This window comes from Lemur catta, chromosome 6, assembly GCF_020740605.2.
Source record: "Lemur catta isolate mLemCat1 chromosome 6, mLemCat1.pri, whole genome shotgun sequence".
Taxonomy (NCBI): domain Eukaryota; kingdom Metazoa; phylum Chordata; class Mammalia; order Primates; family Lemuridae; genus Lemur; species Lemur catta.
In genome coordinates, this window is record NC_059133.1 from 68,415,282 (window position 1) to 68,433,779 (window position 18,498).

The 18,498-nt window shown below is 38.0% G+C and overlaps 1 protein-coding gene across 2 annotated transcripts in view; it reads right to left on the reverse strand.

Annotated features, from left to right (window-relative positions):
* Positions 1-18,498, reverse strand: part of BICD1 (BICD cargo adaptor 1) — a 218,603-nt gene that overhangs the window by 49,389 nt on the left and 150,716 nt on the right. For both annotated transcript variants that reach the window (XM_045554051.1, XM_045554052.1), the window contains exon 4: positions 10,023-10,448. In XM_045554051.1, the coding sequence (XP_045410007.1) occupies positions 10,023-10,448 (426 nt within the window). The remainder of the gene's footprint in view (positions 1-10,022; positions 10,449-18,498) is intronic.

The following is an 18,498-nucleotide window of genomic DNA, read 5'->3' on the forward strand; positions in this document are numbered from 1 at the left end:
ATAAATTATATCTCAAGAAAGCTGCTATTTTTTACCTGACAAATAACAATTGTATATATTTATGGGGTACAAGGTGATGTTATAATATATCTCTACATTGTAAGGTGATTAAATCAGGGTAATTAACATATCCATCACCTCACATACTTATCCTTTCCCTTTGTGATGAGATATTTAAAATCCACTATTTTAGGCCGGGTACAGTGGCTCACTCCTGTAATCCTAGCACTCTGGGAGGCCGAGGCAGGAGGATTGCTTGAGCTCAGGAGTTCGAGACCAGCCTGAGCAAGAGTGAGACCCCGTCTTCACTAAAAAATAGAAAAATTAGCCAGGTGCAGTGGCATATGCCTGTAATCCCAGCTACTTGGGAGGCTGAGTCAGGAGGATTGTGTGAGCCCAGGAGTTTGAGGTTGCAGTGAGTTATGATGACACCACTGCATTCTACCCAGGGTGACAGAGGGAGACTCTGTCTCAAATAAATAAATAAATAAATAAATAAATAAATAAATAAATAAATAAAAATAAGATTCACTCTTTTAGCAATTTTGAAATATGCAATACATTGTTGTTATTAACTGTAGGCACCATGCTGTGCAACAGATCACTAAAGCTTATTCCTCCTAACTGAAACTTTGTACCCTTTGCCTAACCCCTCCCCTTACTCAGCCTTCCCCCAGTCTCTGCTAACCACCATTCCACTCTCTACTTCTATGAGTATGATATTTTTGGATTCCACACATAAGTGAGATCCTGTGGTATTTGTCATTCTGTGCCTGGCTTATTTCACTAAACATACTCTCCTCTAGGTTCATTCATGTTGTGGCAAAGGACAGGCTTTCATTCTATTTTAAGGCTGAATAATATTCCATTGTGTATACATGCCACATGTTCTTTATCCATTCATCTCTTGATGGACACTTAGGTTGATTGCATATCTTGGCCATTGTGAATAACGCTGTAATGAATATAGGCGTGCAGATATCTCTTCCATATACTGGTTTTAATGCCTTTGAATATATACCCATAAGTGAGATTGATGGATCATATGGTAATTCTATTTTTAGGTTTTTGAGGAATTTCCATAAAGTCTTTATTCTATTCTTTTCACTTGACTCACACTTCAACACTTAAATGACAGGTGTGATTCTTATAACAGTATACATAGTATCAGTACAAATAGGGCTCGTAAATAATTTAGTCTTCCCTGTTTGAAGTGAAGCAACTCTGGCAATGCATATCTGTGTCCTGACACAAAAGAACTCCACGAAAAAAATCAAGAAAGAACAAAGAAACTCTGGGGGAGGGGATCCATCAGCTGTGGTAAAAAGAACCCTGTCTCTCATGCACACTCATATACACAGTAGTCAGCTGGACAAAGACTCAAAAAACATAAAGGGAGAGGGACACTTCCCAACTCATTCTATGAGACCAGTATTACTCTGATTCCAAACTAGACAAGCATATTATAAGAAAACAACAGACCAATATCCCTTATGAATATAGACAAAATCCTCAACATACTGGAAAACTGAATCTAGCAACATATAAAAAGGATTAGACAACATAACCAAATGAGATTTACTGTAGAAAGGTAATAGTGATTTAATATCCAAGAATCAATAAATGTAATAAACAATATAAATAGAATAAAGGACAAAAACCCCTAATTGTCTCAATATACGCAGAAAAAGCATCTGACAAGATTCAATACCCCTTCATGATTAAAAAAAAAGTCAACAATCTAAGAAGAGAAGAAAACTTTCTCACCCTGATAAAGAGTGTCTACGAAACACCCACAGATATTACACTTAATGGGGAAAGACCAGGAGATTTCCTCCTAAGATCGGGAACAAGACAAAGATGTTTGCTATTGCTACTTTTATTCGTCATCGTACTAAGGTTCTAACCAGGGAAGTTAGGCAAGAAAATCAAATAAAAGGCGTGTAGATTGGAAAGAAAAAAGTAAAATTATCTTTATTTGCAGATGACATGATCTTGTATATAGAAATTATTAAGGAATCTACTAAAAAACCCAATTAGAACTAAGAAGAACAATAATGTTGCAAGATACAAGATCAATATATGAACATCAGTTGTATTTCTGTACACTAGCAATCAACAATTGAAACTGAGATTAATAGAACAATTGCTTTTATAGCACTATCAAAAAATAAAATACTTAGGAACAAATTTAACAAAAGAAGAGCAAAATGTATCAGATGCTCCTCAATTTATGATGGAATTACATTCCAATATACCCATCATAAGTTGAAAATATAAGTCAAAAATGTATTTAATACACCTAACCTACCAAACATTATAGCCTAGCCTAGCCTACCCTAAAAGTGCTCAGAACACTTACATTAGCCTATATTTGCGCAAAATCATCTAAAATAAAGCCTATTTTATAATAAAGTATTGAATATCTTATGTAATTTATTGAATACTGTACTGAAAATGAAAAACAGAATAGTCATATAGGTACTCAAAGTGCAATTTTTACCAAATGCCTATTGCTTTCATACCATCATAAAGTTGAAAAATTGTAAGTCAAACCACTGTTGAGGACCACTGAGGACCATCTGTACTCTGAAAATTGTAAAGATTGTTGAAGGAAATTACAGAAGACCTAAATAAAAAAATGAACATTACTGTTCTTGGATCAAAAGACTTAATGTTAAGATGGCAATACTTCCAAATTGGTCTACATATTCAATGCAAAGTCTATGAAAATTTCAGCTGGCTTCTTTATAGAAATTGACAGGCTGATCAAAAAGTTTATATGGAAATGCAAAGGATCCAGAATGGGCAAAACAATCTGGAAAAAAGTTCTTAGAAAAGCACAAGTGAAATTCTCTATTTCAAAAATTACTACAAAACAACAATAATCAAAATAATGTGGTACTGGCATAAGAATAGACAGAAAGATGAATGGAATAGAATTGAAAGTTTAGAAATAAACTCATACATCTATGGCCAATTGATTTTTGACAAGGGTGCAAAGACAATTCAATGGGAGAAAGAATAGAGCAGTGTTTTCAACAACTGGTACTTGGACAACTGGATGCCCACATGCAAAACAGTAATGTTAACTCCTACCTCACACTGTATACAAAATTACATCAAAATGGAAGACTTAAATGTATGAGCTAAACTGTAAAACTCTTAGAAGAAAACCTAGCCATGACTCCTTATAACCTTAGGTTAGGCAATGGTTTCTTTTCTTTTCCGTGACTCCTTATAACCTTAGGTTAGGCAATGGTTTCTTTTCTTTTTTTTTTTTTTTTTTAGACAGAGTCTCACTCTGTTGCCCAGGCTAGAGTGCTGTGGCGCCAGTCTAGCTCACAGCAACCTCAAACTCTTGGGCTCAAGCAATCCTACTGCCTCAGCCTCCCGAGTAGCTGAGACTACAAGCATGCACTACCATGCCTGGCTAATTTTTTTCTATATATTTTTAGTTATCTGGTTACTTTCTTTCTATTTTTTTAGTAGAGAGGGGGTTTTGCCCTTGCTCAGGCTGGTCTCGAACTCCTGACCTCGAGCGATCTTCCCGCCTCGGCCTCCCATAGTGCTAGGATTATAGGTGTGAGCTACTGCACCCAGCCAGGCAATGGTTTCTATATGACATTCAAAGCACAAGAGCAAAAGAAAAAAAAAAAATCAGACACGTCAAGATCTAAAATTTTTTAGCTGGGTGCAATGGCATACATCTGTAATTCCAGCTACTTGGGAGGGTGAGGTGAGAGGATCGCTTAAGCCCAGGAGATCAAGGCTGTAATGTGCCGTGATCACACCTGTGAATAGCCACTGCACACCAGCCTGGGCAGCGTAGTGAGACTCCATCTCTAAAACAAACAAACAACAACTAAAACTTTTGTGCATCAAAGGACAATATCAAGGAAGTGAAAAGACACCCACAGAGTGGGAGAAAATATTTGCAAATCATATATCTGATAAGGGATTTGTATCTGAATAAATAACTCTTACAACTCAGAAATAAAAAGACAACTGAAACAAAAAAGTGGACAAAGGATCTGAATAACATGTTCCCAAAGAAGAGATACAAAAGGTTAATAAGTACATGAAAAGATGCTCAACATCATTACCCATCAAAGAAATACAAATCAAAACCATAACAATTCTAGGATCATTGTATTTTTCTAGGAAAAAACAAACAAACAACAACAAAAAACCATAACAAGATACTCCTTCATATCCACTAGAATGGCTATGCTCAAGAAGGCAAATAATAAGTACTGGTGAGGATGTGGAGAAATCAGAACTCTCATACATTGCTGGTGGGGATATAAAATAGTGTAGCCACTTTGGAAAACAGTTTTCCAAAACTAGCAATTCCTCGGAAGGTGAAACATAAAGTCACCATATGACCCAGCAATTCTACCTCTAGAATTCCACCCAAGAGAATTAAACCATATGCGCACACAAAAACTTGTACACAAGTGTTCATAGCGGCATTATCCATAATAGCTAAAAAATGTAAACCACTCAAATGACCATCAACTAATAAATGGTTAAACAAAATGTAGTATATCTATACCATGGAGTATTATTTGGCAATAAAAAGGAATGAAGTGCTAGTATGTTACAACATGGATGAATCTTGAAAATGTGAAAGAAGTCAGTCACAAAAGACCATATATTGTATAATTCCATTTATATGAAATGTCTATAATACAGAAATCTACAAAGACAGAAAGTAGATTAGTGGTTGTCTAAGACTGGAGGTTCAGGGAAAATGGGGAGCAGCTGCTAACAGATACATGGTTTCTTTTTGCTGTGATGAAATGTTCTAAAATTGGCTCTGGTGATGGTTGCGCCCAAGTCTATGAATATACTAAAAACAAATTTTAAAATGTGAATTGTATGGCATGTGAATCATATCTCTATAAAGGTGTTCTAAACAAGACCATTTAGACTCTTCTCCTGATTGTGCTTATAATTCTATTTTTATGTTTACTAATATACAGTAGAAAAAGTAAGGCTTCTGAGAAATATGTTTGCCTATAAAGTTTATGAAGCACTTTGTACTAGGAAATTGTCACTTTAAGTTTTAAAAGAACTGACTGATCTTGATTTAATTAATTTCATCCAATAAATATTTTATGAGTCTTTAAGCAGAGATGACATTTGACTTTTTGAACTTTCTCCGTGTTGCAACTCCACTTACTAGATTTTTGTGGGGTTTGTTGTTGTTGTTGTTGTTGTTGTTGTTGTTATTTTTGAGATACAGTCTCGCTCTGTCGCCCTAGGTAGAGTACAGTAGTGTCATCATAGCTCACTGCAACCTCAAATTCCTGGCTCAAGCGATCCTCCTTGCCTCAGCCTCTTGAGTAGCAGGGACTATAGGCGCATGCCACCACGCCTGGCTAATTTTTCTATTTTTAGTAGAGATGGGGGTCTCGATCTTGCACAGGCTGGTCTTCAACTCCTGAGCTCAAGTGATTCTCCCTCCTTGACCTCCCAGAGTACTAGGATTACAGGCATGAACCGCCATGCCTGGCAGACTTACTAGATTTTTTATCTTGAGCAAATGATGTAACAGTTGTGCCTTAGTTTCTGTTTATAATATGGGGATAACAATACTATCTACCCCATACAGTTGTTATATAAGCACCAGCCAATTAAGTACATATATATAAACCGTTTTGAACTTTTATGGGACATAGAGCAAATTACCATCACCACTTAGCATCAATCATTATAGGAAAAATTAAAATTGCCTTCACTGGAGTGGATCCAAACATAATATGAATCTATTTCTTCCATATCCATGAGGAGAGCACAAAATATGTTAATTTCAGTTTTTACAGAAACATTACTCTTTTCTCATACTACATATGCAATTATTAATATATTAATATATCCAGTGTGATACTGAAAAAAAAATCCAAAGTGTTTTCTCCTGCTTAGTTTGACTTTATGCAGATGTAAAGTTAAACAGAGAATATTTATCAAAGGTAGAACTTTCAGCACAAGTACAAAGGACTCCTTTAAGTGGATTAAGTAATTGAGTTAGTTTTTCCAGACAAGATCTACTTATTTTCATTCTAATAAAACTAATTAAGGTACTTGACTGTCACTGGAAAATGTCAATTATAATCTGTTTGAAATAATGAGGTCTTGAGGGCCCCAAAAACTCAAAATAATTTATCCAGTAATACCCTGAAATTTTTCTCTTAGTGAATAAAGGATGGCATTGATTGAGCTGTTCACCATCAAGGGCTATTGTCAAGTTTATAGGGACCCTTAGGTTAATAAAATGTTTTCTTACTGCATTTTTTTGTCCATAGGCTTCTGTGTTATGTGAAAGTTAGCACAATTAGGTAAATTTAAAACATTTCTTGTCATTTACTCCATAACCTAGAAAGACATACAGTTTAGTAGAATATTCACTCCAATTTTCTCTGGGAAAAAAGCACTCCCTAATTTAGATACAGGCTCACCATCGCTTGCCTTTTCCCATACTTTCTATGATTTACGTTTATGTAAAGTGGGAATAGGGACCTTCTTGGTATCTCAAAAACTGATGGCAGTTTCCAGAACAATAACACAAAATGTTATGACTTAACCATAGTTTCGTATTTACCATCCCATTTGGTCTTCACAACAATTCTAGAAGGAGATGCAGCACTATCAACAGGGCTTCAGCGCATTAATCTGCAGGTTGTATGTGATACAACTCTAGGAGACACTAAATTATAGTAGATATAGATTTTATATTTATTGTTACCAATTTCCAGCAGATGGCAGTATAGTATCTTGAAGAAGGGAAATTTTTTTTTTCTTTTTCTTTTTCATAATTCCAACAAAGGCATGGTAGAGACTAGCGGTAGGGCTAATGTATTACCTTCCCCTTTATGAATGAGCCTCAGAGAAGTGAAGCAACTCACCCAACATTCCTGATAACACAGGTAGAAGCATAAATTTTTTTTCTGGAACCAGGTTAAGTACATACCTATGGATGGGAAAACATAATTTATGTGCATAAATGGAGCTTTGTAAGATAAGAAAAGGCCAGCAGGGTATGGCCTAGGTATGCTGTTTTTTAAAGGAGCTCTTTAAAAAAAAAATTATTTATTTATTGTAATTGGCAATAAAATTGTATATATTTATCACGTACAACATGATGTTTTAAAATATGTATACACTGTGGAAATTGAGCTAATTATAACATATGCATTACCTCACATACTTATCATGGTTGTAGTGAGAACACCTGAAATCTACTTCTTAGTGATTTTCAAGAATACAATACATTAGTTTTTTTTTCTTTTTTTTTTTTTTTTTAGCAGTTTCCAGCAGACTCCAAAGTACATTGTTTTTAACTATAGTTACCATGTTGTACAACAGATCTCTTGCACTTATTCCTCCTAGCTAGCAAAGGGGTTCTTGGTCAAAAGGAAGAAAATATTAAATGCTGTATGTTGCCTGGTTTAGGGTGTTGTAGCCCGCTGGCCTGTGAGCTTCTACAATGTCAAAAACTGTCAGGTTGGATTTGGAGGCACTCAGCATTCTCTCAGATGCAGTGTTTTGGACCCACACCAAAAGAAATCCTAAAGCATAAGGGGACTATGAGAATACAAACTGTCACATCCCAAGCATGCTGATGCCATAAGCTGAAACATACAAAACTCAGAGCTGGCCAACAGTATAGCGAGTGCTACACCTACAACAGCCACAGTATCAAAATCCAAAAAGTGTGAAATAAAGTTTTATCATAACTCACTTGGTGGCAATATTCAGACAGTTCTAAATTCCTGCGGCAGCCATACTGCACCTGAGTGATGCAAAGCCTTTTATGGTCCTCATTTTTCCCTCTTGTTGTGAATACTCACTACAGAAATGTTCATATTATTTGATCACTGGGTGCTGCATCTGACCCCACTGGGGATATCACAATATATACGGCATATGCTGCATATTACCATTCCACATTCTGAAAATTTAATTTCAAAACACATCTGGCCCCAAGCAGTTCAGATAGCTATACCTAAAGTGCATTTGATTGGCTCCTCTTCAGAATGTCCAGAACAGTGGTACTGACACACAGTATATGATTCATAGTACATAAGGACTGTTGTTTATCAGAACTGCTGTTATTTTCAAGCCTCATTAATATCAAAGCCAATTACAATAAATTCTAGGCAATGTATCCTGTAATATTTTTATAATTTGTTTATTTATATAAATTAAACCCAAGGGGGTGCATAGCTAAGGAAAAGCAATCAGATTATAAAGAAATAATTCATGAGAAGATATACCTTGTTACACTGCACTCAACAGTTTAAATAAAATATATTCTTAGGAAAAAGCTGAAATGCTTTTTAAAAAATGCTGAATACAAGAAGACAAATAGTTACTCTGCCTAAAAACAAAATTAAAAGTTAATGTTGGTGTGAGGCTGGAAGCTGCAAAGCCCTTCCTGTATTGAGCCTGGTTTTCACAGCTAGATTTGGAGCAAACTTTGGGACATAAGGCCCTGCTTGTGGCCTTCTACGTCTTTGCAAACTGTCCACTTTAATGAAGTACTGATGAAAGATTTGATGGTACACAGATTTCTGGTATATTGAAGGAGGGTTTACCCAGCAAAGTTTTTCTCGCTCTAACATTTTGCTAAATGAACATCCCTCTCCAGACCTTCTCACACTATGAAACTTACTTTTTTTTTTTGAGATAGTTTTTTCCTGTTGCCCAAGCTAGAGTGCAGTGGTGTCATTGTAGCTCACTGCAACCTCAAACTCCTGGGCTTAAGCAATCCTCTGCCTAAGCCTCCAGGGGCATGCTACCCCCACCCGGCTAATTTTTCTATTTTTTGTGGAGATCGTATCTCACTCTTGCTCAGGTTGGTCTCCGAACTCCTGGCCTCAAGCAATCCTCCTGCCTCGGCCTCCCAGAGTGTTAGGATTACAGGTGTGAGCCACCACGCCTGGCCAGCCACACTGTTAAGATTATTTCTGGATTCAAATTAAGCATTGTAAAAACACATTCTTTTAGCAGCCAAAAGCGCTGGGCAGGTAAATTGCAGGATATATTAAATCTTGATATAGCATTAAAAATAAGCTTATTAACAAATTCACTTCATTGGCTCTCTAGTCTCTTACTTCTTCTGCTAATTACATTTTCCAGTCATCATTTCTGTGGAGGCAGAAAATTATAAGCTCTGTTTGCTGTAAAAATAAGTGTTGCCAGAGTCTTAACAGACTCCAATTATGAGCTGTGTATGAAGAATCTTGGAGGGATAGGATTGCGATAGAGGATTAAGCCTCAAATGTAATCACTTAACAAGCGTGTTAAACCAGATTCCTGGTTCAGTAGATCTACAGGGAGCTCAACAATTTGTAGTACAAATAAGCCCCAAGGTGATGCTGCTGTCCTCAAACAACTTTCCCCTAGGTGTGACAGGGAGGCTAGATGCTAAACTAGAAAGCTATTTCACAATGAGATAAGGTTAAAGGCTGGGACTCTTCACAAGGTATTTGATTTGCAGATGTTAAAAAGTTAAGGCTTAGCTTGGAATAAGAATCCTTTGGTTTCAGATTTATACCTATTCTGTAATCATATCCTGGCTAATGTGTATATTGGAAATTTATGTCTTTTAAGGCTTAAGGAATTCCTGTGAAATGTAAGCATTAATCTGGAAGCTATATATACAGTTGCTTGTGATAGAAAACTGCATTTTCTGTCATTTCACTTGTGTATAAAGCTTTTGATTTCTCTTGTTAGTCAGAAACACATCAAGGTTCTATCTTTTCTTATGCTTAATTGAAATTTAATTTGTGGCTCTAAGAAATTTGTTCCTTCAAGTGACGCAAATGAGAGATTTCTCTTCAACACCCCTTCTGTCATGTCTTCCTAAAATATCGTACTTTCAAAGTTTCTGGTTGAAGAAGCAATATTTAAAAAACTAATCTGGAACGAAAACATGAGAATCAGGAATCCCACATCATGCTACATGCAATCTACAAGAAATTCACTCTAGCAGCCCTCAACCAGGTTCTTACCTGCATAAGCTGCTGCTTCAATTTCTGTATTTCTGAAATGTTCAGCTCACTGAATAAGTCAGAGACAGGGTGCAGAGACTCTCCTTTCCTTAAGGTGGGAGTCCGATAGTCTCCGTTCAGTTTCACAAGCGGCCCATGGATATGTCCATTCATTTTATCATCATTGTTTGGTTCACTCCCGTCCTCAGCAAACTTGAGTCCATCTACCGAGATGCTGATGTGGTTATCATTGAGGGTGATGTACTGGGAGAGCTCCTTCCGCAGGTTGTTCTTTTGCTCCCTTTCATTTTTTAAAGTCTCAAGGGCTTCTTCCAGTTGGTGCTCGGCGATCTCTTTCAATCGGATGGCATCTTCCAGCTGGCTGTTCAGCAGCACTGTCTCCTCCTCAAATCGCTTAATCTCATGCTTTAAGCCTTCATATTCAACCTGCATCAGACAGGATAAAGATGATTCATAAAACTAAAACTTAGATCTTACAAAACTGCCACAAAACACTCTAGTGGACCTAATCAATAAAAAAATATATAACACTAGTCTACAAAACAAATCATAAAAAGCACATAGGATACCATTAAGGTAATACAGAATGGTTTCTTTAGAAATTACATACTATATATAATTAGATATTATAACAATGTAATATAAATACATATTATGTATAATTAGATACAATGATATAAATGTATATAACTATATATATAATTTAATTCTTAGCAATGATGAAAAAGGTGTCTATCTTATGATTTCTTTCAGAGGATGCAGTGGTCAAAAGGGGGCACTGTTTGCCTGATAAATCAGGAATATTTTTTGTAATAATTTATCAGAATACTTGCAATCTAAGAAAAGATTTTATACCACCATCACTTTATTTCATTATTAATTAGGAGGAAATTTTTATACCCAGAGATAAATTTGTTAAAAGATCATAATAAGAACATAATCTCAGTAAAATATGTTTGAGAGTAAAATGACAAAGTAAAGTAAATTTTTGTGTGCTTAAGGACAGAATCTGGAAGAACAGATACAAACTATCGAATAACAAAAGATATTTATATTGTCATCAATGTAATATTCTTTTGAATTATAACCAAATAAGAGCCTGCTCAAACAACCTCTTGGTCATGAAAGCCCACAGGTGATAGAGATCTCTCCTCTGAGCTGACATGCCTTCCTTGGGACCTTTTCCATGGCACTTATCACATGCCACACGTGCCTTCTGTATTTTTTAGAGACCGGGTCTCACTATATTGCTCAGGCTGGCCTCAAACTCCTGAGCTCAAGAGATCTTCCTGACTCAGCCTCCTGAGTAGCTGGAGCTATAGATGTGTACCACTGTACTTGGCTTCATGCCACCTTTTACATTTTATCTCCACAATTACATTGTAATCTCCTTAGAGAGAGGAAGAACTTTTTTATTCACCTAGGTGTCCCTTGTAGTGCTTCAATGTTCTCTCATGGTGTTTAAAACAGAATTCCGCTCCTCAATAAGCATTTGCTGAATAAATAACTACTGTGAATGAAAAAATAAACTAGAAGAAATAATATGAAGTCATCATGATATTAAATACTATTATAAACTATGTCCTTAGTTTCATATGTATTTCAGTATTTATATTAGTTTGAACTTGAATTTTCAAAAAGATTTTAAAAACTGAAGAATAGGGATCATAGACCATTATCATTTTCATATATATCTATTTTTTTCCCCCAAGCTCCTTCACATAATCTCAAAGCAATGCTTGTGCTGCAAGGGTTAGGGTATAGGTTTAGTTGACATGTAGGTTCGCCTGATGTTACTGAGACCTAAACGAAAGTGACTTAGTCAAGATGGAAGTTTGTCTCTCTCCCATGTAACAGTTTGGAGGTAGACAGTCAAGGGTCAGTAAGGAATCTCTGCTCCATGAGGTCATCCAGGAACCAGTGCTTGTTGCACTGTCTTCTACTCTAGTCTGCATGAGCTGAGGTGGCTTGCCATCTTGACCATGTCCCAAGCAGTGGAACAAAGTAGGAGCACACCCTCTCCCTTTAAGGACATTCAAATTGCCTGTATCACTTCTCCTCACGTTCCAGTGCCCCATCGATTCAGACATCTAATAATTTCAGAGCAGAAGAGATCACCAATGGCACTCACAGACCATCTAGCCTGTAGATGTGTTTTGTTTGGCTTACAAAATGTTATAAAACTTTTTGAATTGATTGCCAATATGCAGAAATCTGATGATTTCACAAATGTTTTTGAATGTCTAGCTTGTCTTTAAAAAAAAAAATCAGAAATTCAGGCAATACTGGGCCTACCTTCCCAGAGGACAAACATCACCTCTAGCTGAGCAGTGACTGCTCCTTCTAGATCCACTCTTTCTTTACATGCTTTTACTTATTAATGCTAATTATAAGCTGCTTGTGGTCATTTGAGTTTGCTGCTCCCGCCCTGGAGTTCTCTTCAACTTTTCCTACCTGGCAAAACTAAAGAATCCAACCACTTTTCCTTTACATTGGCTGATTGACTGCAATCAAACTGGGTTGTTACCTCAACCAAAAAGGTGTATCTTTCACTTTATCTCTGGTAGGGAAATGAAAGTTTCATTCCCTGATTATAGGATTCTCAGTTGTTAGCAAGGAAAGCAAGGGAAATTGAGGATAAAGTGGGAAGGAAGAGAGGAATCTATAAAACCACCCTGAGCAGGATTTAGTGCTCTGCAAGTGACCCGGGATTAAGGGAGTTTGGAAATCAGAAGGGCCTTTACCCGCTTACGGAAGGAGAAGCAAGGGTTGCTCTCAACATGGATGTGAGAAAGCTGGCCTGGAAATTGCGTGGGACAACAGAGTATGTGTGCGTGTGTCATGGTTTCTTCCAGGCCGGCTTATACAATATCAAGTCACCTTCCTCCTGACTGCTTCCTTTTCTGTACTTGGACAACACAGGACACCCTCTGGCCAGTCTTTCCTATTTCAACCAACCCCCTGACTGCCCCAGATTAAGTGATAGCTTACATTTGCAGACATTAATTTAGTTTGAGTTGTAGACCTTTCATGCTGGAATCTTTGTTAAACTGATTACATAGACCAGAGGTTGTCAACTAGTACTATGTCCTCTGGACCAAATCCAGCCCCACCACCTATTTTTGTAAAGAAAGTTTTATTGCAACACAGGCATGCTTATTTGTTTCCATATTGTCTTAGCTGCTTTTCATGCGATAAGAGCAAGTGGAATTGTTGCAAGAGAGACTATGCAGCCTGCGACCCTAAAATATTTACTATCCGGCCCTTTACAGAAAAAGTTTGCTAACCCTGGGCTAGACTTAAGGACATTAATTTAGTTTGCATTGTAGCTTTTTAAATTCTGCAATCTTTTTTTTTTTTTTGAGACAGAGTCTTGCTCTGTTGCCTGGGCTAGAGTGCCGTGGCATCAGCCTAGCTCACAGCAACCTCACACTCCTGGTCTCAAGCGATCCTACTGCCTCAGCCTCCAGAGTAGCTGGGACTACAGGCGTGTGCCACCATGCCTGGCTAATTTTTTTTTCTATATATATTTTTAGCTGTCCAGATCATTTATTTCTATTTTTAATAGAGATGGGGTCTTGCTCTTGCTCAGGCTGGTCTCAAACTCCTGACCTCAAGCGATCCTCCCGCCTCGGCCTCCCAGAGTGCTAGGAAATTCTGCAATCTTTTTTTTTTTTTTTTTTTTGAGACAGAGTCTCATTTTGTTGCCCGGACTAGAGTGAGTGCCGTGGCGTCAGCCTAGCTCACAGCAACCTCAAACTCCTGGGCTCAAGCGATCCTACTGCCTCAGCCTCCCGGGTAGCTGGGACTACAGGCATGCCCGGCTAATTTTTTTAATATATATATAATTTAATATATATATATATATATATTAGTTGGCCAGATAATTTTTCTATTTTTAGTAGAGACGGGGTCTCGCTCTTGCTCAGGCTGGTCTTGAACTCCTGAACTCAAGCAATCCACCCGCCTCGGCCTCCCAGAGTGCTAGGATTACAGGCGTGAGCCACCGCGCCCGGCCCAATTCTGCAATCTTTATTCAATTGATGGCCTAGACTTCCCATAATACCTGATCTCTTTCTATCTGAGCAGCTTCACTCATACCACTCACTCAAACATGGTGTAAGCTCCTACTATTTTCTTTTTTTTTTTCTTTGAGACAGGGTCTTGCTCCGTCACCCTAGGCTAGAGTACAGTGAGATCATAGGTCACCGCAGCCTAGAACTCCTGGGCTCAAGTGATCCTCCTGCCTTAGCCTCCCAAGTAACTAGGACTACAGGCATGTGCCACTACACCCTACTAATTTTTTTTAAAATTTATTTTGTAGAGATGAGGTCTTGCTATGTTGCCCAGGCTGGTCTCAAACTCCTGGGCTCAAGGGGTCCTTCCACCTTGGCCTCTCAAAGTGCCGGGATTATAGATATGGGCCACTGTGCCCAGCCTACCTCCTAGCTATTTCATGTTTCTCTGCCTGGGAAAAGGCTATCATCTGCAAAACTCTTATATTCATCATTTAAGACCTATGAATCTGATCCTAACTGTGAAGTCTTTGTTGACCCACAGAGGCAAACTGATCACTCCTTTCTCTGCCACTGTTGTTAGGCTGCATCATATGATTAGAGCCCCAGTCAAGGGGAGCGACCAAGAAACAGAATGAAAAGGCGCTTAAAAATTGGTGTTTGATATTTTAAAGACAACATCAAAGTAGTCATCATGAGAAAAATCAGTACTTTGTTAGGATTCCTTATGGTAACTTCATAGTTTAGTAACTCTTTTGATTTTTAACTACATGAGGGTCGTGGGTAGGTACCATAATCTTTCCAGAGCTTAGGAACTCTAAAGATCTTAATTTGGCCCAATACTGCCAAACTGAACACATGGCTTTAATATTCATTTATATAAATTGCTAGGAGTTTATTACCCACCTTCCCTACTGGGACTATAAACTCTTTGAGTAGTGAACATATCTTTTGTCTTTAAGAAAGTACATGGCCTCACAGAAAGATACCCCTGAAATACTGGTTAAATGAAATAAAAATTAATTGAATACATTCCCTAGGTCTCTTATGGTATTATTAACTGACACAGAAATATATCCTTGGAGGAAATGCTCTTCATAATAGAAGTATGATTGAATTGTTAATTTTTAGCAAGGGTTTTCAACGCTTAGATAACAAAAATTGATTGTTTCAATTCCATATGTGAGATATAGGCACATGGTGTTTATTATTTCTTCCCTCCTCTCACCATCACATCTCTAAAAATTGAAACTAACTGAATTTCCTGCCCAATGTTAAGTAGTACTGGGACCAGGCACATTTTTTCCTGCCCCTATGTTAAACAATCATGGGTCCACAGCCAGGTGTGGTGGCTCATGCCTGTAATCCCAGCACTTTGGAAGGCCAAGGTGGGAATATTGCTTGAGGTCAGGAGTTCAAGACCAGCCTGAGAAACATAGCGAGACCCATCTCTACAAAAAATAGAAAAATTAGCCAGGTGTGGTGGTGCACATGACTGCAGTCCCAGCTACTCGGGAGGCTAAGGCAGGAGGATCACTTGAGCTCAGGAGTTTGAGGTTGCACTGAGCTATGATCATGCCACTGCCCTCATGCCCAGTCAACAAAGTGAAACCCTGTCTCCAAATAAAATGAAATAAAATAATGGCACCAGACACACAAAAAATCTAGCTGCTTGAGGGAAATATTTGGCTCCTGGAAGGTAAGACTCTGACCCAAGTAAAACAGCTTCCACAAGATTCACTTCAAGACCCTCACTTTGCTCTGTCTCGCAACTCAAAGCTCTGTCATAAACTCTGTCCCAACCAGTTTCCTACCACACAAAACCTACCTGAAAATCACCCAGGCCCGATTCTAAAATCCTTCTCTCTAAATCTCCCTTTTTGAGATATTACGAAGGCTCTGTCAAGGTGGTTTCTCTTGTTGTGAGGTGTCTAATAAACAGCTTTGTTTGACCGATAGGTTCTTTTGGTGGTCAGCTGAGGAACTGACAGTTGATGGGACTTCTCTGTATGACGGCTGCTGCTTCTTACGCTTCTTTCAAATATTTTGGTTTGAAAAGTACAAAGATGTAAAACGTGTCTATAAGGTCAGACTTGATTTTATTTTGGACACAGAACAAAATCAGCACACAGAGGGCTATAGCTAAAATCTGAGTCCATTTTTAATGCTTCCATATATTTCATATTTATCATCACAAATAAAAACTGGTATTATAGTCAATTAAAATCTTAAATTGTAGCTGCTCTCTAAATTGAATTGCACGTATAAGAGAAAGAAAAAATGTTTTTTTTCATTCGTTCAACAAGTATCTGTTTAAGGTCTACTGTGAGCCAGACCCTATGTTAGGGTCTATATATTAAATATTAATATTAGTGGAGAGAGATGGAAAATAAATTAATAAATAGGTGTTACTTAAACAACAATTATACTGTATTTAGAAAACAATAGTTAACAGAAAAATAAAACTTAAAGGGAAAAAATCTTCTTTGGACTAAGCATTTTACAACAGCTTTGCTGTTTGGGGAAACATCAAACCAGGCTGAAAGACCATGCGATGAGTGTGGGGCTTCCGCACAAAGCAACACTCAGCCCTGTTTTGTGATGAATGCCAACGGTTGTCATCTCTTTTTAAAAAAAAAAAACACCTGTGACATTTGTACGTAAAATATTATACTTAATACTTCATTAATTAGAAAGAGAGTTTATGATAGATGCTAACATCTCTAAATAAAGGCTAACAGTAAGACACAGACATAGCATTTCCTTAACTGGGGAGACTTCTGGCATTACCATGTACCCAGTTGTCAGTGAGTAGGTCAGCATGGCCCTCCTTACAGAAAATGATTTTGAATTAATTAGTTAGACAATTAATTGGGAAAATTATTCTATGACATCTAGAAAATAAAATTAAAGAGATATATACATCTCTTCCCCCCCCTTTTGTTAAATTTCTGAGTTAACCTTTGGATTCCGTGTTTCAATTACTGTGAGAAGGGCACTGGGAAACTACGTACCCAGCCAGACTGACAGTACAAATTCTCCCGGAAACAGCACTGGGGTTGATGAATATTCCCAGATAGCTTGGCAGTCTTTCAGGAATACCTAACACTGGCCTTCATTAACCTCCTGAGTACATCAGTGTACCACGCGCAGCCACAGAGGACTCTCCAGGGAGGCCTCTGCCTGGTCGCCTCCCACACGTGCAGAGCACAGTGAGAATCCCAGGAATGGGGAGGAATGGCCACTTTAAATATTTGCACTTCAAGTAAATTTATTTCAAGTCCTCAACGTGCTTCATCAGTGACCAAAAAAAGAACCAAAAAAAAAAATTACCCTTCTTATTTTAAGAACTATTTGAGAAGCATCTTTTTAAAAATATGCTTCTAAGTTTAAATTTGTCTCCACTGTGAGCTCATTTACCCCAGCCAAACCAAGACCTGGTGCCTCTGGAACTGCCAGCCCCCAGCACACACAGGGGATTCAGTGCTTAAAGGGGAAGGAACACAGTAGCATGGGGAGAGCCCAGTAATGGACTGAAATTGCCCCCTGCGCTCCTCAGTAGACATCTCGTTCCCCCAACACTCCAAAGTTGGGAGGAAGCGGCAATGATCAGAAATCAAATTTCAAGTGTTCACTATATGGATTTTTTTTTCTTTTCTGGATTTTTCCTTTTCCCTCTTAACCCTTCTATCTATCAAAACCAATAATATTTGGGACATAGATACCAGCTTGGGAAGGGAGTAGAAGTGGAAGCATCCATCTGGACTGGCTTCTAAGTTTACGGAGGACAAGATTCGGGCCCTGTGGATTCTCGCACCTGTCCAGCCTAGCACAGAGCCTGGCATGTAGTTTGTTGACCTGAACTGAGAGGGCACAATAGCATTCAGACCAGAATAGACGTTGTGGTAGAGGAAGCACCTTGAAAAGAACTTGAACATTCAATTCACTTTTACTTAATTACTTGCTATAACTGTATTCATAAATAAATTCTTCTGAAATCAAATATTCAAGAATTATTTTATTTTATTTTTTTTTGAGACAGAGTCTCGCTCTGTTGCCCTGGCTAGAGTGAGTGCCGAGGCGTCAGCCTAGCTCACAGCAACCTCAAACTCCTGGGCTTAAGCGATCCTCCTGCCTCAGCCTCCCCAGTAGCTGGGACTACAGGCATGCGCCACCATGCCCAGCTAATTTTTTCTATATATATATTTTAGTTGACCAGATAATTTCTTTCTATTTTTAGTAGAGACAGGGTCTCACTCTTGCTGAGGCTGGTCTTGAACTCTTGACCTCGAGCAATCCACCCGCCTCGGCCTCCCAGAGTGCTAGGATTACAGGCGTGAGCCACCGCGCCAGGCCAGATTCAGGCTTTTAATGAGAAGCCGTCAGGTTACATTTATTCTGATACTTTTAACTTACTCCTGAAGTAAATTAACACACAGCTAAAGTATAAACTAAAATTC